This window comes from Pinus tabuliformis, chromosome 4_1 (assembly GCF_031772625.1).
Source record: "Pinus tabuliformis cultivar Carrire ecotype Pingquan chromosome 4_1, CPIR1, whole genome shotgun sequence".
NCBI lineage: Eukaryota > Viridiplantae > Streptophyta > Pinopsida > Pinales > Pinaceae > Pinus > Pinus tabuliformis.
This window is the reverse complement of record NC_142303.1, coordinates 789069811-789092809: the sequence shown is the minus strand read 5'-3', so window position 1 is coordinate 789092809 and position 22999 is coordinate 789069811. Positions and strand designations below refer to the sequence as shown.

At 38.2% G+C, this 22999-nt stretch overlaps 2 protein-coding genes across 2 annotated transcripts in view; both read right to left on the bottom strand.

The window, feature by feature from the left end:
- Positions 1 to 14845, bottom strand: part of LOC149178558 (F-box/kelch-repeat protein At1g80440-like) — a 45024-nt gene extending 30179 nt beyond the window's left edge. The window contains exon 1 of the mRNA XM_089422140.1: positions 14718 to 14845. Coding sequence (XP_089278266.1) covers positions 14718 to 14845 — 128 coding nt within the window. The remainder of the gene's footprint in view (positions 1 to 14717) is intronic.
- Positions 14846 to 19710: 4865 nt separating this feature from the next.
- LOC149178557 (F-box/kelch-repeat protein SKIP20-like) lies at positions 19711 to 20763 on the bottom strand. The gene has a single exon (XM_089422139.1). It carries the CDS (start codon positions 20761 to 20763, stop codon positions 19711 to 19713), a length of 1053 nt encoding a protein of 350 aa, XP_089278265.1.
- Between the last annotated feature and the right edge of the window lie 2236 nt (positions 20764 to 22999).

Below are 22999 nucleotides of genomic sequence, written 5' to 3'. Positions count from 1 at the left end.
ATATGACTCCTATAGCAGAAGAAAACACGAGTATTCATTTAGTGAAGTTGCAGAGAAAGACTATTAAACTTCGTAAGAAAGAAAACAAGTATCGAGCCTTATTTTAGTATGTTGGAGAAGTTAACCATCAAATCAAAGAAACTAATCTTTGGTTGTATTCCTGGAATGATGAGATGAAGCAAAAAAACAAAAAATTGCTTCTTAGGAAAATCTCCAAGACGAAGCCCACCAAAAAGATAAGTGCTCAAGAGTTTTTTTTGTAGTTTCAGAAGTGTTTTGTTCCAATTAAACATGGGTTGGAGGTCTTGGTTAAGGCCGCTAGTCTTTGACCAAAGTTTCTTTTGCTACCACGTCGGTACTATTTTTGGCATACTATGGAAACATCCGTAAGGACATGCATTCGAATCAGCATGGGGGGATGTTGGTACTCATTTTTGTCCCCATGTTTCTACCTCTTATCCCTATTTTCACCATCTTTTTCCTATGAAAGTACTCCTACTACCTACCCTATTAGCTACATCACTCCCTAAACCCTACTCATACATGACTAAGAGTTAAATGCACTTAACTCACATCATTTTTCTATTTTTGATTGAATTTAAGTGAATTTTTGAGTCATGTCCCTATATGCTAACTATTTATTCATGGGTTTAGCTGGAAGCTTGGAGATAGGGTTGAAAGATCCACATGAATAGAAGGATGCCTCATCATCAACCAACCGATCCTTGACCGAGTTCGAGATAGTGTGGCCATGTGGGATCTTTCCTCCTGTTTTGACTGTCAAAAATTACACAACGATCTCTGAGGACAAGCGCGATGCTTGTGGGATCAATTTGTTATGTTAAGTGTGATAATTCCAAGGCCGAAGATTTTCCAGATCAGAATCAAATGACAAGTTTCCATCTCTAAAAGTCATATTGGATGTCATAGATTAATTTTCTAATCTCAAGGAGACCATGTGTAAGGACCTGCGATCCTTGAGCGCTCCCGGCTTGAAGTGCAACGAAGGAAAATTGAAGTACGAGCTGGACCTTAGCATGCGAAGGTATAATGAAGTGCGTAGGAGGGAAGAGCGACGATTTTATATGCGTGGAGGCATGGGTTTGAACACATGGAGGCCGACCTACGAACATGGGCAAGATGACATGTATCTTGGGCGAGATTGCGATGGAGTAGGGGTGTTGGGCAAGTCAGTTGGGCATCCAAGACTTCGCCCTATCTTTGGTATATATTGGAGATGCGTTGGACTCATTTCGACCATCTCTCAACACACAACATCTTTGCTCATGTGAAGAGAAGGCGAAGAACTAGAAGGTGGACGCACAAGAGGTGAAGGCGCAGATTTGGATGATGCACCCATTCTTGGGCAAGGCTGCACGGAGTTAAGTGTCATTCTCGGTTTTGGGTAAAGGGCGCGGATAGAGTCACCCGCCGGTTGAAGAAAGGCATGCACGAAGTGTGGGCACCCGGTTTGTGCCACGACTTGGCATGGGTTCTTGGGTGACTTGGGTGAGCGCCTGCCCATCGTGGAAGTGTGCATGGTGACTTGGTGAAGTGTTGAGATTGTGGACAAAGGTGTGTCTCGGGTGGAGGCACCCATGTGTGGCAACTTGGAGGCGCGCCCAAGTTGGGCAAAGAACACGATCATGCGACAAGGTGAATGAAGGGTTGGTGAGTCATGCGGCAATCGTGCGGAGGTGCTGACGAGCTAGGCAACTGAGTTTGCCGAAGATTGTAAATTTGGCTAAGTATGAAACTTGGAGTTTCCAAGTATACTTGTAAAGCTTGTAACTTGTAAAAGATTGTATAATATATTGTCAGGTAGAATCATTGTTCAGGGAGTTTCCCCTCCGTTTATACTATGCAATTGTGTTCTTCGTTTATAATTGCTGATGTTAATGAATGTGTATGGGTGTTCATTGGTATAAAGGAAAAATTAATAATACTTGGTTGCGAAACACAAACTAAGTAGGAATAAGTGGTTAGGCGTAGTCCATGAACATAAGTATTGGTGAAAAGAAAGTGTTCAGTGGTGCCGCACCTCACCTAGAGTGGTTGAAAGACTACCACAGGCTTGGGTCCGTGACAGTTGGTATTAGAGCTCAGTTGCAGTTGGTGTTGAATATTGAAGTTGATTCAGGGTTGAAAAATCTTGACAGTTGAAGATAGTGTAGCAGGTACTTGCAGGTGAAGGAAGTTGTTTCACATACAAGTGAGACAAGTGCTAGTTCAGGTTGCAGGCATCTTGGTGAAGCTATTGGATGGTCAAAACTAGATCGCAAAGAAGAAGGAAGCTGTTAGCAATGGCAGCTGAATCTCAGGCTAGGTCTAGTCACGGTGCAAAGGATGCTACTATGGCATTCATGGAAAAAGTGTTGGAGAAGATGGAGGACTTGGAAGCTTTTTGGACTAAGAAGATGGACTTGATCGAGAGAGATCAAGAGGCCAATTCGAAAATGAGGGAAGAGCTTGAGGAACTCTGGACTCAACACGAGTACACTGATCTTTTGTGTACACAACTTGAAGTAAGGGTCAAGGAGTTTGAAGAGGCAAGAGACGAAGGTCTTGCAGAGATCGTGGGCTTGCGAAAATCTATTGACGAAGCCAGAGATGAGATCATGGTGTTGAAGAAGGCCGTGAGGCATAACTCAGGTGGAGGAGTGCCTCATGTGAAATTCAAGGAACCAGAATCTTACGATGGTACAAGAAGTGCAAAGACTCTTGGTAACTTTCTATGGGACATGGAGCAATACTTGGAACGATTGGGTCTATCTGATGATGAGACGAAGGTCAAGGTAGCTACTCAGATCTTGACAAAAGATACTAAGATGTGGTGGCGAAGGAGGATGGATCAGATTGCCAATGGCAATGCTGGTGACATTACTTCATGGGATGAGATGAAGAAAGCTTTGCAGACCCATTTCAGTCCTCAGGATGAAACATGGGAAGCAAGGATGAAAATAAAGTTCATAAAGTAGACCGGGAACTTTCAGACATATCAACGGGAGTTTTCAAGTGTGGTTTTTTATCTTCCTGACATGGAAAAGAGGGACAAGGTGTTCAATTTCATTATTGGATTGAAGCCTTGGGCGCATAACGAAGTGAAGAGGCAGAGTATTAGAACACTTAAGGAAGCTTTTGCTGCTATGGATAGGTTGGTCGAGCATTATGATGAGACTTCTGATGATAGGAAGAAGAAGTCTGATAAGCCAAAATATAAGAAGAAGGATGATGCTTCGAAATCGGATGATAATTCGAAGACAAAGAAAGCCTTGAACTATTGGATATGTGCTAGACTGCATATGGTGAAGAATTTCCCTTCTAGACTGAAAGTGGTTGCAATTCCACAATCTAATGCGAAGAATGAAGAAGCTTCTGTGGGGATGATGCAAATATTTGGTGGTGCTACTGCTACAGAGGTGATCTCTCAGAGGGATCTTGAGAGGAACAAGTTGGAGTATGTTCGGATGAAGGTTGGGAGTGCTGATATACTCACTATGGTGGATAGTGGGGTTTCTCACAACTTCATGGGTGAAGATACTGCGAGAAGAATTGGACTGAAATTTGTACCGGTGAAGGCATAGATGAAGACAGTCAATTCTCCTCCTAATAGTGTTCTTATTGTTGCTGAAAAAGTCGACACAACACTAGGTGAGTGGACACGGAAGGTCGACTTCACTATAGTGTGGATTGATGACTATGAGGCTATGCTAGGAATGGAATTCTTTAAACAATTCGATTCTATGATTGTTCCACATTTGAAGAGGCTATACATTTACGATGGAAGGGAAGATGTACCCATTGGTGTTCCAACCATTGGAGTGACAAGGCCTGATTGTAAGTTGGCAGTGATGCAGATGGAGGACAAGAAGCAGATGGAAGATATGAGTAAGCGGTTGTCTATGGTTGAGACAAAGCTTACCGAGCAGTCATTGGTCATCAAGACTCTTTCTGATAGTATCTTAGACTTTTCAAGAAGGCTAAGGGTGGTCGAGGATGATGATGATGATGATGAGGCATATGTGAGGCCGAATGTCCGAGAGGAGGATCGGGTCACTTATCTACAGAGGATGGAGATAGAAGATCCTGACAGATGGATTGGGATGATTAGTGAGGGTGAGCCTCCAGGCTCTACTCCATCCACATCTTCTTATATGACAAAAAGAAGGGGCTCATTGTTAGCTACTCATGGCAGTGAGTCCTTTAAAACAGGTTGAGCAGGTATGGCAGATGGTGCAGGGATGGCTTGGAATCAAGCATCATGGCATGTTGCAGATGGGATGGAGTTTCCATGGACCTGAGCATGGGAGAGATTCTTGGTGAGTCTGAGATGTGGCAGAATCCGAGATAGATTGGTGAAGGCATAAGGATGGATATTCTTATGATTTGAGCGTGACAGTTGGATTGATCACCCGACTAGTTCAAGTCATGGGGGCTAGCAGTGTACTAGAGAGATGTTGACATCAGGCAGACGAGGAGGACAGTTCACAGGAGGAGGATGACACATGATGAAGATGGGAGTTCTACATATGTTGTAGGGATGTTTGCAGTATGTGGAGGAGTTGACATCATGGGCTGAGGATGAGACAGAGATTGATGTTGATCTTGGTGGATGGCTACCAGGATGGTATGTTGTCGAGGACGACAATGACTTCAGGTGGATGAGGATGTAAGGACCTGCGATCCTTGAGCGCTCTCGGCTTGAAGTGCGACGAAGGAAAATTGAAGTGCAAGCTTGACCTTGGCACGCGAAGGTATAATGAAGTGCGTAGGAGGGAAGAGCGATGAGTTTATATGTGTGGAGGCATGGGTTTGAATGTATGGAGGCCAACCTACGAACATGGGTAAGCTGACATGTATCTTGGGCGAGATTGCGATGGAGTTGGGGCGTTGGACAAGTCGGCTGGGTAGCTAAGACTTCACCCTACCTTTGGTATATATTGGAGATGTGTTGGACTCATTTCGGCCATCTCTCAACACACAACATCTTCGCTCATGTCAAGAGAAGGCGTAGAACTAGAAGGTGGATGCACAAGAGGTGAAGGCACAAATTTGGATGATGCGCCCGTTCTTAGGCAAGGCTGCACGAAGTTAAGTGTCGTTCTTGGTTTTGGGTGAAGGGCGCGGGCAAGGTTGCCCACTGGTTGGAGAAAGGAGTGCAAGTGTGGGCGCCTAGTTTGTGCGACGACTTGACATGGGTTCTTGGGTGACTCGGGTGAGCGCCCGCCTATCGTACATGTGTGCACGGTGACTTGGTGAAGTGTTGAGAATGTGGACAAAGGTGTGTCTCAGGTGGAGGCACCCATGTGTGGCGACTTGGAGGCGCACCCATGTTGGGCAAACAACATGATTCTGCGACAAGGTGAACGAAGGGTTGGTGAGTCGTGCGGCGACCGTGCGGAGGCGCCGACGAGCTAGGCAACCGAGTTTGCCAAAGATTGTAAATTTGGCTAAGTATGAAACTTGGAGTTTCCAAGTATACTTTTAAAGCTTGTAACTTGTAAAAGATTGTATAATATATTATCGGGCATACTCATTGTTCAAGGAATTGCCCCTCCCTTTATACTGTGCAATTGTGTTCTTCATTTATAATTGCTGATGTTAATGAATGTGTATGGGTGTTCATTGGTATAAAGGAACCATTAATAATACTTGGTTCTGAAACACAAACTAAGTAGGAATAAGTGGTTAGGCGTAGTCCACGAACATAAGTATTGGTGAAAAGAAAGTGTTCGGTGGTGCCGCACCTCGCCTAGAGTGGTTGAAAGACTACCGCAGGCTTGGGGGCGTGACACCAGGTCTCTTGATGCCTTTTTTCTCCATGAACACAAACTAGTGGATATTAAAAAAGTTATGGTCCATAATCCATACCTAGTGTTGAGCCTCGAACCTGCACTTTCCTATACACCCTCTCAGCCTTCTTTTTCCACTCATTTCATCCACCTAGCTGATTAAATCATTGTATTTTAGTTTAAAAAGGAGCTTTTGACATGATTTTCTAACTACGTTGATGACTGTGGTTTGGTTTAGAATTTTGTTCAGACAGCTGCGGAAGCTTCTCAGTTTCCGCAGCCGACACAGGTTTCCACAGCTGACCCAGGATTCTACAGCCAGCACATGATTCCACAACCGTTTTGTCAAACACCATGCTACAGGTGTCCTCTGAAGGAATGAGCAACATCTGCAAGTTCCAGGAGTCAAGGACATGGATCGTGTCCCTCCAGATCATCCAGCACGGACACAAAAACCCGTGGTCAAACAGGGGCAAAGGATAGTCAACGGAAGTGTTCAGCGGTGGCACGGCTCTATGTAGCTCTATTTTTGAGCACATGAAGCTACGTGGCATAGTCTTTAGCCACGAAGACATCCTGGTAGCGCGAATCCAACAGCCATACCTCTCGGATTTAATAAACATGATGACAGTTACCTAGATCCGGGCTGAGGAGGATTTACGTGTCTCTGGCAGCGTGGTTAATAGCGTAGATTTAGTTAATCTGTTTAGTTCTCTTTCCTTATAAATAACGCGTCCATGAACGCTGAAAAAAATAATCTTTTGTTAATGTAATTCAATGTTGTTGTATTTCCCGACTGCACTTTTACGTTGTTGTTTAATATATGAGAAGACTGGTTTAAACTTCCGCGTGTAGTTGTTCGTTGAATTGGTTGAAGTGGCAGAGGGCCCCTGCTTACTGAAGCCTTGTACAGTTGTCTTTTAACTCTTGCATTATTTTTTTCCTGTTCATGTATATTAGCTGTACAGTTGTCATTTAAGTGCTGCGTTTTATTTCATCATGTATATTAGCTGTACATAACAAAGCTTTTTGATTTCTGTTGATTTACATTTTCATTGCTGCTCTTTTATGGTTAGAACTGATCAGTGTTTTCTGCAGGTTTTCTTAGGCAGCCCGGGGCAATTTTTCACCTTTTCTTTTTATCACTATTGGCATACGAGATCATCTTGTCTTTGTCGCTGACTCTTGTTTTCTGAAGTTTGATTTCCAGTACTGTCATTTCCTTGATTAGTACATTTATTTTCTGTTCTTAGATATCATGTTATTCATCTGTTGATGGTTTCTTTCTATAATCAAGTAACTTTATTAGGAACCAGAATATAACTCATTATAGCTTGATTTAGCTTGCTTTAGACTTTAGACCTTACATTGCTTGACTTGTTCATGATTGTTTCTCACAGGGTAAATTAAGCTGAAAGGCAAAAGGTCAAGAGAGTTAAAGTAGTGTGATTAGCTTCTTTTATGCAGTTTAACTTCTTTTAGATTTCACATTGCTTAACATTTCATGATATCTTTTCACAAGGAAGATTGAGTTCAAGAGTTGAAATAGTGTGGATTAGTTGTTCTTATTTTTAATTGAGTTTAGTGTAGATTTCACTTTCATTTTCATTCAGCAACAAAGATATTGGGCAGATGTCATTAGTTCATTGTTTGATGTCTTTATTTCTTTTTAAAAATTGATTTCATTTCAGTCACTTCAAAGCTTGCCTTCTTTTAAGTTTTGAAAAACCACTTAGAAATCACCATAATCATCCATATTCCACTTGCTTTATCACATTTTCATCATCTCACATTAGGGAAAGATAAATCCAAAAACAAACTTAAAAAAAAAACAAAAACGACAAAAGACTAAGGAAATGGTTATCTAGTACATATAGTACACTTCACTTCGTCAGTTTACGAACCCCGGGTTGAAATTATAAATACCAATTTAGATCACACTAAATTGACCAAACATTTTGGCGCCGTTGCCGGGGAAGTGAAATTAGGTAGCCAATTTCTAAAAAAAAAAAAACAAGAAAATTTCAAGAAAGGAAAATTGATAACCTCTCAAAGTATGCTCTCCTCTTGCACTTAGTGTGATCTGGAGGATCAGAAAAGAGAAAGTTATTGGTTTAATAGTTTCTTGAGTATGCTCTCTTCTTGCACCTAGAGTGACCTAGAAGATCAGAAAGAGAATTATTAGCCCGACTTGAAGAAAAATAAAAAAAATGACATGCATAGAGCAAGAGATTCTAGGGGAAGGTTTTTAGCTAGAGCCAAGAGTTCGATTTTTACAACTCCATCTACTTTAAGGAATAGACAAGAGACACCTCCATCATCTCCAACTTACACTAATAGCCCTAGGATTCCTGGAATTCAAGAGGCAGGAGTCGACTCTCCCACATCTTCCATCGAATCTAAACTAGAAAGAGATCCTTTCCTTCCTTCTACAGAGAGACAAATTGTAATTGAAGAAGTAGAATCATCTGAAGAAGAGGGAGAAATTCCTTCTCATTTACCCTTAGTAGAAGAACCAGAAGACTCTGAAGTCTCCAGGGAAACTATCATGACAGAGGAAGGAGCAACTGGATTTGGTAGAGGTAGAGGTAGAGGAGGAGGAGGAAACAATGGAGGAGTTAGAGGTAACATTGGGGGAAATAGGGATGGGGATAACTCATTCAGATTTCCTACAGTCGATGAGGACTCCCGAGCCACAATGAAAAACATCTCACCATCTGTCCTCCCAAACTTCCATGGGTTCAGGAATGAGGACCCTGAAACATTTCTATTTGAGTTTGAGGTCGCGTGTCGAACTTATGATTATTTGGAAGACTCTCAAAAACTCAAATTGTTTCCTTCAACATTGAAAGGAGCAGCCTTCAAATGGTTCATGGGATTACTCACTCAATCCATTAGGTCTTGGAATGATATGAAACAAGCATTTTTGGATAGGTACCTGGACTATTGTATGCCCACCAATCACAAGGATGAGGTATTCAAAATGATGCAAAAAGAGGATGAAAACTTGGAGGAGTTACTTGAAAGATTTCAATATAACCTGAAAAGAGCAAAAATGAGTAACTTAGATGAGGAGACCTTGAAATCCCTTCTATTAAAAGCCATTAGAGATGAATGGATAGATATTTTGAACATGATGGGAAAGGGAGATATATCTCAACTTCCACTTTCTGATATAGCAGAGTTATGTGTCCATCTCTCAAGGGGGAAATCTAAAACTCAAAAAGGGCCTAGAGATCCTTCTCTCATCAGAGCAAATAAATCTGCAACTAGATCAGTAAGTAGGGCTGAGATTGGCAACATGCTTGATGAATTCAAAACTGACATCTTAGGGAGTCTTAGTGAGAAACTAGACACCCTTAAGATTCACAATAAGCAGAAAGCAGAAGCTGAGGCTTTGGCCATCTTTTGCCCAAAGTGTAGGAAGAAACATGCTCTAAGGGAATGTCCCTTGGATGCAAAAGTTGTAGAAATATGTGTAATTTGTTCAGAGAATCATGAGACCAAGGATTGTCCTTCAATTCCTGGGCTCAAAGCTGTATTTCAAGAAGATCCAAATACAATTGAATCTCTCTGTTTTGTTGCAAGGAGACCTTGGCAGGGGCAACAAAATCAAGGGTTTAGCAACTCTATGAATTTTCAACCCCCACCAAATTGGAATCCTTGGCAACAACCTTGGTCCCAACCTCAAAATACTTTTCAATCATGGGTACAAGGTATGCAAAATCCTTATGGGAGATTTGCTCAATTTTATCAATATCCCCCATCTTTTCAAAACCAACAAGCTCCACAACTTCCAAATCAAAATCCACAACTATCATTGCCATTTCCACAACAACCTTCTCAACAGAATCCAAATTCTCAACTCTTGCTTCCATTCCAACAAAAGTCAAATCAACTTCCCTCTCAGCCATTGCCAAACCCCAATAACAAAAACCCTCAAAATGCTTACATGATGGAAGGTCAACAATTTCCTGCCTATATGATTGTTCCTCTCAATGATGTACAACTCAGATCAGGTAGAGTCTTAGATAAGCCTTCTATAAATGCTCAAAAGCAAAGCATTTTTGAGGAAGATTCTCTTGAAGCCAATAAGGGTTCTGAAGCATCTCTTCAAAACCCAAGTACTCAAAAAGAAAAGGAAAAAGAGTTAACCCCCACAACTCCCATAGTTGAGCAACCTGCATCTTTATCCACACCTCCTTTTCCTGAAAGATTACAAATTGACAAAGGAGTGGAAAAACAAATTTGGTTGCCTGACTATAATTTTCTAGATGAATTGAAGAATGTCTGTATCAAGATTCCCTTGTTACAAGCCATTAAAGAGATTCCTATTCTAGCAAAAACAATAAAGGAGTTGTGCCTTAAAAGACCAGGAAGGAAACCAAGAGATACCAGAAGAATCCACTTGGTAGGGAAAATTGCAGATATCATGATGGGAAAAATTACTATGCAGAAATATGTAGATCCCGGTAGTCCAATTGTCAAAACACATATCAATGGGGTAGAAATACCAAATACTTTGATTGATTTAAGGGCTTCTATCAACATCATGAGTAGACAGACTATGGAACATCTAAAACTTCCTAACCTTCTCTTTACACCTACTTTATTGCAACTTGCAGATCGATCAATTATCAAACCAGATGGTGTATTAGAAGACATTCTAGTCTCCTTAGACTCTTGGGAATATCCAGTGGATTTCATGATTTTAACTCCCAAGAGTAATCTAGGAGGACATCCTCTTATTTTAGGAAGACCTTGGCTAGCCACAGCTGATGCTTTCATAAGTTGTAGGTCTGGGGATATGTATATTTCTGATGGTAATTCGACAAAGAAGTTCAATCTGTATCCTCCAGCAAAAGCAATTACAAAAATAGGAGATAATGAGTGGGTTGATGATGAAGATACTATACAACCTGTCTTTACCATTTCTGAGATCAGTGAAGATAGTCAAATTCTGAACACATTAGAAAACTTTGAACCATCTTCATAATATGACCACACACAATTTCAGTGGGATTCTGACATCGAGTGTCTATCATCTAGACAAATGTCTCTTTTCTCTATGGAAGAATTTGGTAGTTCTGCCATTGAGATTTTTCCAGGAAAAACATTGAATATCAACAAAAACTTGGAAAAATCACAACAGGAAGAGCTAACCAAAATCTTGCAAAAACATTCTACTGCATTTGCATGGGAGTATACCGATATGAAAGGTATTGACCCTAAGACTTGCATTCATCACATCTACATTGAGGAAAACAGTAGGCCAATCAGACAACCTCAAAGAAGGATGAATCCAAACCTTCGGGAGATAGTGAAAGAAGAGCTCCAAAAGTTACTTAATGTAAACTTCATTTATCCAATTTCAGATAGCCGATGGGTTTCTCCCTTGGTTATAGTACCTAAAAAGAATGGTAGATGGAGGGTTTGCATTGATTACAGGGAATTAAACAAAGCAACTTTGAAGGATCACTTTCCTTTACCCTTTATTGATTAGGTATTAGATACTCTAGCAGACAAAAAGTATTTCTCATTTTTGGATGGTTTTAGTGGTTACAATCAGATTCAGGTAGCACCTGAAGATCAGGACAAGACCACATTTACTTGTCCATGGGGAACTTTTTCTTACCGAGTACTTCCTTTTGGATTATGTAATGCACCCGCAACATTTCAAAGGGCAGTACTAGGAATCTTTTCTGATCTAATTCATGATTGTGTAGAGGTTTATATGGATGATTTTACAGTTTATGGTAATTCATTTGAAGAGGCATTAGAGAATTTGGAAAAAGTCCTTATAAGATGTAAAGAAACAAACCTTTCATTAAGTCATGAAAAATGTTTTATGATGTTTACTGAAGGGATTGTTTTAGGACATCATATTTCAGGAGATGGGATTAAAATTGATAGATCAAAAGTTGAAGTCATCTCCAAGTTGCCTATTCCAAATTGTCAAAGAGATGTTAAAAGTTTTCTTGGATTTACTGGATATTATAGAAGATTTATTGAAAACTTCACTAAGATAGCATCTCCACTCTTCAAATTACTTACAAAAGACTGTGAATTCAAGTGGGATCCTGACTGTCAATATGCATTTGAAACTTTAAAAACAAGAATATCTGAAGCACCCATTTTGAGAGGGCCAAATTGGAAACTTCCTTTCCATATTTCTACAGATGCTTCATATACAGATCTAGGAGCTGTGTTGGGTCAAAAGGATTTAGTTCCTTATGCCATTTACTACACCAGTAAAAATTCGACTCCCACTAAGTTAAATTATACTGTGACTGAAAAAGAGTTCTTCGTTGTTGTTCATGCAATCAACAAGTTTAGACATTATATAACAGGCTATGAAACTTTTGTCCATACTGATCATTCTGCAATTAGATATCTCATGAACAAACATGTTACTAATGGCAGAGTTACAAGATGACTTTTACTTTTACAAGAATTCAATATTACTGTGTTAGATAGACCAGGGAAACAAAATACAGTAGCTGATTTCTTCTCTAGAATTCAAAATACTAACGAAGATTCTCCTGTAGAGGATAAGTTTCCAGATGACTATTTGTTTGCAATAACTACTAAAATTCCTTGGTATGCACATATCGCTAATTATTTGGTTACAGGGAAACTACCTCCACATTTGTTTCCTATTGAAAGGAGGAGAATTATTCAGGAGAGTTCGAGTTATTCATGGATTTCTAATGAATTGTTCAAAACAGGGCTAGACTGTGTGATCAGAAGATGTGTTCGAGAAGATGAAATGCCTGACATCCTCAAGGCATGTCATGATGAGCCATGCGGTGGGCACTTCGCTGACAAGAGGACAACTTATAAAATCCTTTCTTTAGGATATTATTGGCCTTCTCTCTTCAAAGATGCAAAACAATATGTCAGGAGGTGTGACAGCTGCCAAAGAATTGGGAGACCAACTCTTTCAAATGAAATGCCATTACAGCCACATGTACTCATCGAACCCTTTGAAAAATGGGCTTTAGATTTCATTGGATCTATTAATCCACCATCTAAACAAAAGAAGTATATATTAGTTTGCACTAATTATGTTACTAAATGGATAGAAGCCAAGGCATTGCCTTCTGCCACTGAAAATTCAGTTGTTCAATTTCTTTTTGGGGATATTTTTACTCGTTTTGGTGTCCCAAGAGAAATTGTAACAGATCAGGGAAGTCAACTCACATCTAATTTGATGGAGAAGCTGATGGAGGAATACAAAATCAAGCATAGAAAATCTACTCCGTACCATCCGCAAGCAAATGGCCAAGTGGAGTCTACAAACAAAGTCCTTGAGAACATCATCACCAAAACTGTTCATCTACATAGAAGAGATTGGGCAGAAAGGCTTCCTCAAGCCTTATGGGCCTATAGAACTACATGGAGGAATACAACAGGACATTCTCCCTATGAACTTGTTTATGGGAAAGAAGTCCTGCTCCCCATTGAGTTTCAAGTCAAGACCTTCAAGATGGCAGTTCAGTTGGGGATGAATTTATCAGAAGCCCAAAAGCACAGAATGGAGCAGCTGAATGAGCTAGATGAAATAAGACAAGATGCAATTTTAAGGACTGATCTAGTTCAGCACCAAAGAACTAAGTGGCATGACAGATATATCAAAGAGAAAAAGTTTCAAAAGGGAGATTGGGCGTTACTGTTTTATTCCAAGTTTAAAGACTTCAAAGGAAAATTTCAGACTCATTGGCTTGGACCATATGAGATTGACGAAGTCTTTAGTAATGGAGCAGTTCGAGTCAAGACCATTGATGAGTTTCAAACTCCTCTTATTGTGAATGGCCACCGATTGAAAATTTATCATAAGCCACTCTCAAAAGAGGACTTTGTCAAAATATTTCAAGAAAATTCTGCAATGAGGCTGGTGGAGAGGAATCCTTCTCCTCCATCAGCCTAGTCTTTGTTTCTTTCAGTTGAAAAAAAAAAAAAAGAGAAAAAAAAAAAATAATCTTTTGTATAAGCCTGAAAACCAATCATAGATTGGCAGTCTTATACAGAAAATGTAGAGTGAAAATCAGGGACACCTGACACTCTATATTTTCCAAAAAAAATTCTCTTTCTTTCCATCTTCACTCCAGCTCACTTGTCATTTCACTTCACCTCCATCTCATTTTCATCTCCATTCCACTTCACTCCACTTCATTTCCATCTCATTCCACTCATTTCATTTCATTCCATCAATAAAAGTCCCTCTCAGGACTATTTTATTTAGTTAGTTCTTCTCTAACTATCTTTGTGCAGTAAAAAGGGGTGTTGTCTTAGTTTCTGCAGCTGGAAACCGTTTTCGCAGCCAGAACCAGTTTCCGCAGCTAGAAACAATTTCCGCAGCCATCATCACTCTGTCTTTACAGCCGGCATCACTCTGTTTTCAAAAAAATCACAGTAAAAGGTTAGTGTCATCATCACCAAGTGCAGCAAAGACATGGGGCATCTTCAAGATCAAAGAACAACCATGGGTCAGAAGCCTTAATCAAGAAATGATAAACTTCCAAAGGTATGATCAAAAATCTCTACCAAATAACAATTCAATGTCATTATTATGCATAGTTATTAAACCATGGCAAGTTCCACTAAATGCAATGATTTGATACGGCAAGCCCCATACCACTCCTCTTCCACGATGTCATTCCATATACACCTTATTCATTTCTAACGGTCCCATAATCATTCTAAATTTATGGACTGCTCTCCCATTTATTGGCCGTACTTTGGAGACGTGACCGACTGTACTACGACTCTCCTTCACCATAATTCCCGCAGCTGTCTGCTGAGACGTGTGCGCAAGTCATCCGATCCCAAAGGGACTCAGCCGTTATTCTACCCATTTATCACTTCACTCCCGCATGCATTCGATGTTGAACTCGTTACTGTTTACTCCCTCGGTACTCATACCATTCCCTGTTCTCCATTTCCGCTGTATCCATTACGGCTTGCTCCAAACCCTGGCCATAGTCACCACATACATTCCGAACCTCGATTACAGCCACTCCAGTTACCCTAAGAACCCCGTAATCAGCCATTTTTTTCAGAACCGTCATACGCAGTAGAATTTCCAGTCGGAATTTAAAGCCGAGGATGGGAAAACTGCTAAGAGCTGAACCAGAAGGAGCAAAATACCTGGAGGGTTATCCTCAAACGAAGGAGTCGTTGAAGAAAGCAAGGTGGCTGAGATTCATTCAAAAGTTCAGGGGCTATAACAAAGAAGTGACTAAATCTTTTGCAAGGTCTTTTAATGGACAAACAGTGGAGGTTGGAGACCTGAAATTTACAGTGACCGAGGCCACAATAGCAGCTGCAACAAGTCTTCCGCAAGAAGGTGAAAGGTGGTTCAAAAACAGAAGTGTGGAAGATCAAATATAGAGAACAATGCTACAAAACCCAGGTATGGATACCTCTGTATTTACAAAAGGAATCCCTGTGCATACAATAAAAGAAGAATGGTCCCCTCTGCTATTACTTATTCAGAAATTTATCACATGCGAGGGTCATTTTGGCTCCATGTACATGTATCATGCCAGGCTAATGATGAATTTTATGGAAGTTTATACCCTTAATTTGCCGTATTTTCTGTTATCAAGCTTGAAGAAAATGAGCTTTACTGTTCAAAAACACGTAGGTAATATTGAACCCCATCTTTACCATCACGGGTTCATAAAAATCCTTATTGAAGAACAGTTGAAAAACACTAAGGATACTTGGGAAATTTTTTTGACAAGAAACCACTTCCAAGAACTGACTGAAGCCTCTCGAAGCAGTCCCCCAAAAATTCCAAAGAGAAGTAGAAGGAAAGAAAAGAATATTACAGCACAAGACTCTCCTATAATAGACATTCAGGAAACTATTCAGAAAGAAGAAGAAGAGGGAGGTAAAAACAAGAAACAGAAGAAGGACAAGGGCAAAGTAATCATTCAAGAAACCTATCCATCCCCTAAACCATCCATAGAGGAAGAATCTCAAACTTTGGCAGAAAGATTAGCACATCTTCAAGCTGCTGCCATAGCAAAGAAACAAAAAGGAAAACAAAGTGCACAGGAAAAGAGCACTAGTCCACATGTGAGGAGGAGCAGTAGGCTAAAAGGAAAGAAAAGTGTAACCCAAGAAAAACAATCACACTTATTGATTTAGGTGAAGAAACACCTGAAAAAGGTCCAGCTCAGCCAGACATTGAGCCAAGTCCTCCACGTGATGAAAGCCCTTTTCAGCCAGAAAGAGAGGATAGTCTTCCTCCTCCACCAGATTTTGATTTTGAGCCTAGCCCAAGAAAGACACCAGAACTAGATCCTAATCAGCAAGAGGTATACAACTACCTAAAGTCCTTGGAACACTCAGCTGCAGGACCAAGCACCACCTTGCCACTTGATGCACAAGTACAGTCTTTAAAACAGGAAGTGTTTGAATTGGAAGTCCTAAATAGGCACATTAAACAGGAAAACGAAGCACTCAAAGAGCAGAGTAAGGTAGACAAGATTGTCCATGATAACACTATGCTCCATTTAGGACTGTGGCAAAAGAAGAACAGGAAGCTGAAGAGAAAGTGTAAAAATCTGAGCATGGCATTGATTAATCTTAAGTTCAAATGTCTAGTCAGGAAACCAAGGACTGTTTTAGCATCAAAGAGAAAGAGAAGAGGGCTAGATGTTCTTGCAGAAGCCTCAGAGCACATGGATTAAAGGAAAATAACTAAGTTTTGGTTGCATGAGGACATGCAACACCTTCACAGTGGGGGTATGTTGAGCCTCGAACCTGCACTTTCCTATACACCCTCTCAGCCTTCTTTTTCCACTCATTTCATCCACCTAGCTGATTAAATCATTGTATTTTAGTTTAAAAAGGAGATTTTGACATGATTTTCTAACTACGCTGATGACTGTTGTTTGGTTTAGAATTTTGTTCAGACAGCTGCAGAAGCTTCTCAGTTTCCGCAGCCGACACAGGTTTCCGCAGCCGACCCAGGATTCTGCAGCCAACACAGGATTCCGCAGCCGTTTTGTCAAACACCATGCTACAGGTGTCCTCTGAAGGAATGAGCCACATGGGCAAGTTCCAGGAGTCAAGGACATGGATCGTGTCCCTTCAGATCATCCAGCACGGCCATAAAAGCCCGGGATCAAACGGGGGGAAAAGGACAGTCAACGGAAGTGTTCAGCGGTGGCACGACTCTGCGTAGCTCCGTTTTTGAGCACGTGAAGCTACGTGGCACAGTCTTTAGCCACGAAGACATCCTGGTAGCATGAATCCAACAACCATACCTCTCGGATTTAATAAACATGATGACAGTTACCTAGATCCGGGCTGAGGAGGATTTACGTGTCTCTAGCAGCGTGGTTAATAGCGTAGATTTAGTTAATCTGTTTAATTCTCTTTCCTTATAAATAACGCATCCATGAACGCTGAAAAAATTAATCTTTTGTTAATGTAATTCAACGTTGTTGTATTTCCCCACTGCACTTTTACGTTGTTGTTTAATATATGAGAAGACTGGTTTAGACTTCCGCGTGTAGCTGTTCGTTGAATTGGTTGAAGTGGCAGAGGGCCCCTGCTTAATGAAGCCTTGTACAGTTGTCTTTTAACTCTTGCATTATTTTTTTCCTGTTCATGTATATTAGCTGTACAGTTGTCATTTAAGTGTTGCATTTTATTTCTTCATGTATATTAGCTGTACATAACAAAGCTTTTTGATTTCTGTTGATTTACATTTTCATTGCTGCTCTTTTATGGTTAGAACTGATCAGTGTTTTCTGCAGGTTTTCTTAGGCAGCCCGGGGCAATTTTTCACCTTTTCTTTTTATCACTATTGGCATACGAGATCATCTTGTCTTTGTCCCTGACTCTTGTTTTCTGAAGTTTGATTTCCAGTACTGTCATTTCCTTGATTAGTACATTTATTTTCTGTTCTTAGATATCATGTTATTCATCTGTTGATGGTTTCTTTCTATAATCAAGTAACTTTATTAGGAACCAGAATATAACTCATTATAGCTTGATTTAGCTTGCTTTAGACTTTAGACCTTACATTGCTTGACTTGTTCATGATTGTTTCTCACAGGGTAAATTAAGCTGAAAGGCAAAAGGTCAAGAGAGTTAAAGTAGTGTGATTAGCTTCTTTTATGCAGTTTAACTTCTTTTAGATTTCACATTGCTTAACATTTCATGATATCTTTTCACAAGGAAGATTGAGTTGAAGAGTTGAAATAGTGTGGATTAGTTGTTCTTATTTTTAATTGAGTTTAGTGTAGATTTCATTTTCATTTTCATTCAGCAACAAAGATACTGGGCCGATGTCATTAGTTCATTGTTTGATGTCTTTATATCTTTTTAAGAATTGATTTCATTTCAGTCACTTTAAAGCTTGCTTTCTTTTAAGTTTTGAAAAACCACTTAGAAATCACCATAATCATCCATATTCCACTTGCTTTATCACATTTTCATCATCTCACATTAGGAAAAGATAAATCCAAAAACAAACTTAAAAAAAAAACAAAAACGACACTTCACTTCGTCAGTTTACGAACCCCGGATTGACATTATAAATAGCAATTTAGATCACACTAAATTGACCAAACACCTAGTTGATGCCTTTTTTCTCCATAAACACAAACTAGTGGATATTAGCAAAGTTATGTTTCATAATCCATAGCTAGTACAAATATTCTATACATATAGTTACCAGAAAAAAAAAATATATATATAAAATATTATATTATAATAATTATAGTAAATATAAAACATAATATTATAATAATTAATAATTGGAAAAATATATCCTCATTGTAATAATATAATTCAAAAGACCTTGAAAGTTAATTAAATTTAAGAGATTCTTATACAAAATATTACTATAAAACTCGTCAAAATTCCGTTTAATTATTTCTAGGCATATATTAAATGCGAAATATAGGATTTTCAAAATGATGTCCCATAGTAGTCTTATGTAATTGGCAATATTGTGAAATGTATTTAGTTTGGAATCTAGATCTCCTGAATGAAGCCCGCATTTTACTTGATAGGGTCATAGTTCTCTTTTTATTCATAGTTATTTCTAGATCCTCTCACTTCATGTTAAAGGAATCTGAGATGGATAATTTTCGAGGAAAGTGTAGATTAAATATGATTTGTTAAGAAAAACATAAAATAATATGTTATTCGAAAACAATGTAGTTTTTATAGGTGGTTATATTGCGATGGTTCTAATATGAAGTTATTTGTAGTTCTTGTAAAATTTGGAATTTAATGTTCAGATTCTCTCATCACTTATTATTTGAGTTCTCCTTGAAAATGCCTATAAAGTGGGATTACCAATGGAAACTCACAAATCCTTATAAAGAGAATTATCTTACACTCGTAATCTATCAACAAAGACGTTGTACCTAATTCAAAGTCGATTCATCTTAACCGTTAGAGAAAAGAGTCAAAATTGCATATTGTACCTTCCATATGTCCATGACTTCATGAATGATAACAATGAAGTTTATTACAGAGACACCATTAATGCTCGAATGTTATGGGTAATGTTTTTGCAGGGGAACCTCCTGTAAGTTCTTGAATATATTGTAATGCTATATAAAAAAAATAGAACAACCAAACTCTATATATCACAGTAAGGGGCATAACATTAATTGTCCCAAAGTTAAATTTGTTTAAAGAACAAGTCTTAGAGATTAATGATAATCGCTCCTTTTCAAAATGGGATTAGAGATTAATGATAATCGCTCCTTTTCAAAATGGGATTAAATTACGGTTCATAATTAAAGCAAAATAAGTGAAGGACGCTAGTCAGAGTCCGAGAGATCAAATAACATAAACGCAATTTCAATATTACCATTTAAAAATGACTAAACATTATTTATGATGCGAAATATAAAACATATGGAAGAGAAGGGAATATTCAGATTTCGAGGGTTACAGCTGATACAAAAGGACAAGGATAACGAGGAAACACTTGCCCTGCTTCAATAGCCTTCCACTGCCCAGTTGACGGCTGAAAGAAATAGGTGATCGGATAATCTTTCTCATTAACGCCACTTACAAAAATCCACTCACGCCACGGTGCAGCACAGAAAATAAATTCTAAATTTTGTGGAACAGAAGCTACAGGCATCCACGCATTTTTCTCAGCATCATACTTCATCACTTGTTTTGAAACGATCACGTACAGGTTCTCACATATACAGACAACATCGGAATCCTGCTTCATAATACGCCTTCGTAAACTCCACATGTTTTCCAGCGTCTGCCAACCGCCCGTCTCCTCATCAAAAACTTCCGCGCTACTTAAGGCTGCGACTGCTCCACCAGATGGCTTTCCACTTATCACCATAAATTTCCCGTCCAGGTAAACGCCCGCAGATTCACAGCGGTTTTGAGTCATGGGAGGCAAGATTTCCCACCTGTCTTCTTCCACGTCGTAAGCTTCCACAGTGGACAGAGAGTTGCCATTCTCATCTTCGCCACCAGCGACGTAGATAAGTCCTTTCGAAGAAGAAACTGCAGAAGCAAAGTTGATACGACTAGTGGGTATGTTGGAGCCGCGGCGCCATTTTTTGGACACAAAATCATAGATGAAGACAACAACGTCCAACCTCACCCACATCTCAGTTTCGATAAAACATCCTCCAAACACGACAAGCTTTTCATTCACACAAACCAACACGATCGCAAATGGAATACGATCAAAAGGAATAGGTGGTGTCCTTTCCCACGTCTTCTCCACAGGGTCGTACACTGTTATTCCATAAACAGCGGGAGTGAGATTTGATTGAATAAGACATATCAAATGTTGGCTCGTGCCATAGGTCTTTCTGTCCTCATAGAACCGGGGACTACAGATCATTTCCTTCCAGCTTCTGCACACATCCTTCAACTCATCATGTGATATGTAAGGAGCGCGCAACAACACTTGCCGTTGGATATCAGTAGGAACATTCAGAAAATCTTCCATTATTGGCAATGATGAGAGATTCGGTAAGTGAATGTTGCTTAGAAATTGAGTGTTACCTCAGAAACTCCCTTTTGTCTCTTGGATGGGTATATGGAGATTTTATTCTTTCTACTAACACGCTTTTGTCTCTTGGCTGTCTATATTGAGATATAATTCTTTCTATTAATACCTTGAGCAGTTGACCTGAGGTGAACTATTGGCCGACTTTAATGGATGACTACCATTTTCGTTGTTCCCTAAAGCCCAGAAATGTCCATCCATATTAATTTGCTTATAATTAATAATTAAAATAGTCATATTTATATTTATGAGTATTTATTATGAATATTAAATTTTCGTATTTATTATGAATATTAAAGTTGTGCTATATGTTTTTAGATATAAACTATATAAAATACTTTCAAATTATTTAACATTTTGAGTGGATGATACATTTTTTATTTGGCATAATACAAGTTAAAGTAATATAAATTACAAATATAAAAAGTAAGGAAGTAAAACTAGAGAGAGGAGAGAAAAGATCAACAAGGCATCTTCAATATTTTGAAATTGACATTTAACATGGATTTAACTAAATTTATTAGTTTTCAGCCTTTTTAATATCACAAATACTATAAATTCTATTAAATCTAGTCTTTTTAGGATCTGAAATCTCTAGTACAAGGCTTCACTATGAATTAGGTGATCTTATTTAATAATTTAGTTTTTTGAATTTTTGACCGGAGATTCCACAGTAATAGGATTTTTACACCAGAGAAAGATGATAAAAAGAAGAGCCAGATGGAAGAAATAAATACTCATGAGGAATGCATATTAAAGGAACAGCTGAGGTCGGCAAGAAAGATTTATAATGAAACCTAATTTTTTTTTTTTTTTTATAAATTAATATCATATATTTAATATATATAAAAACTTTAAACTAAAAACAATATTAATATTAATATCTAAAAAACTAATATATATATTAATTAATATTAAAAACATAAATCTATATATCCTAAATTGAGTTAATATAAAAAACTAAAAGAACTAATATATATATATAATAATATTAATATCATAAGCCTTAATATCTATATGACATTAATACTTATTTAACCTAAGGACTATCCAACTTAATATTATGAAATTGGATCACTATATAACTTAATATTTATATAACCTAAAAACTATATAACTAATATATATAATAGTATAATAATAAAACCTAATATTTATATCAATATCTAAAACTAATGTATATATTAATATCATAAACCTTTATATAACATATATATATATATATATTCATACTAATATCATAAATCCTAAACTATATAACATTAATATTTATAAAACCTAAGGTCTATAAAACTTAATAATTTTTATAAAACTTTATCACTATATAACTAAATATTTATATAACCTAAAATCTATATAACTTAATATATATAATAGAATTAATATAAATAAAACCTAAAATCTATATTAATATCTAAATAAATTACTATTAAAATAACTAAATGAATTAATATTAAAATAACAAAAATTCTATATTTAATTATATATTAAAATCTAAACTATATTAAAACCTACATTAATGATAATATTAAAGTCCATGCTTGTAATTATATTAAAAAGTAGAGCTTAAATAGAATATAAATAACCTAATCTGAAAAATATTAAAACTATGCTAATTTCTATAATATTTATGTTCATATGTAAATTTATATTAATATCTATATTAATTACTATCTTACCTCTTCGACAACTTACCTGGGGCCGGGCAGACAATTCTTGATTTCACTGATCAGGGGCAGCGAGCTACCGCTAATCTCCAAACCACTGTCTCTGTTCAGATTACAAGGATGCTTCAAGATTTCGAGGGCTTCCTTGATTTTCTGTCTCTGATGCTACTCTTCTCTCGCGATAATTGATGCGTTTTCTAAGCAAATGTGGTGTTTAGTCTTCGAGGAGTGCTCTGCCAAGGCTGAGGTACGAGATCTTCCATTCCTGATGTCAGCGCATGACAGTATCAGAAAATTCTATGAGGATGTGAAAAGGCTAGAATTAAACACGTATAATGACAATTTTATCCATAAAGATTTGGCAAAATGCAATATGCTAAGCAAAGGTGACAAGGAGGCTGGTGAAAACTCATATGGGTCAACATCAACATCAAGAAGAAAAGTAGTTAACCTGTCTTCCGAGGTTCTTGACCAGGTAGCCGTTAATGTTCTCAGTAAGGGGATGGGGT

Coding starts and splice junctions, on each gene's coding strand:
- LOC149178557 (XM_089422139.1), bottom strand. CDS start 20,763: ATGGAAGATTTTCTGAATGTTCCTACTGATATCCAACGGCAAGTGTTG.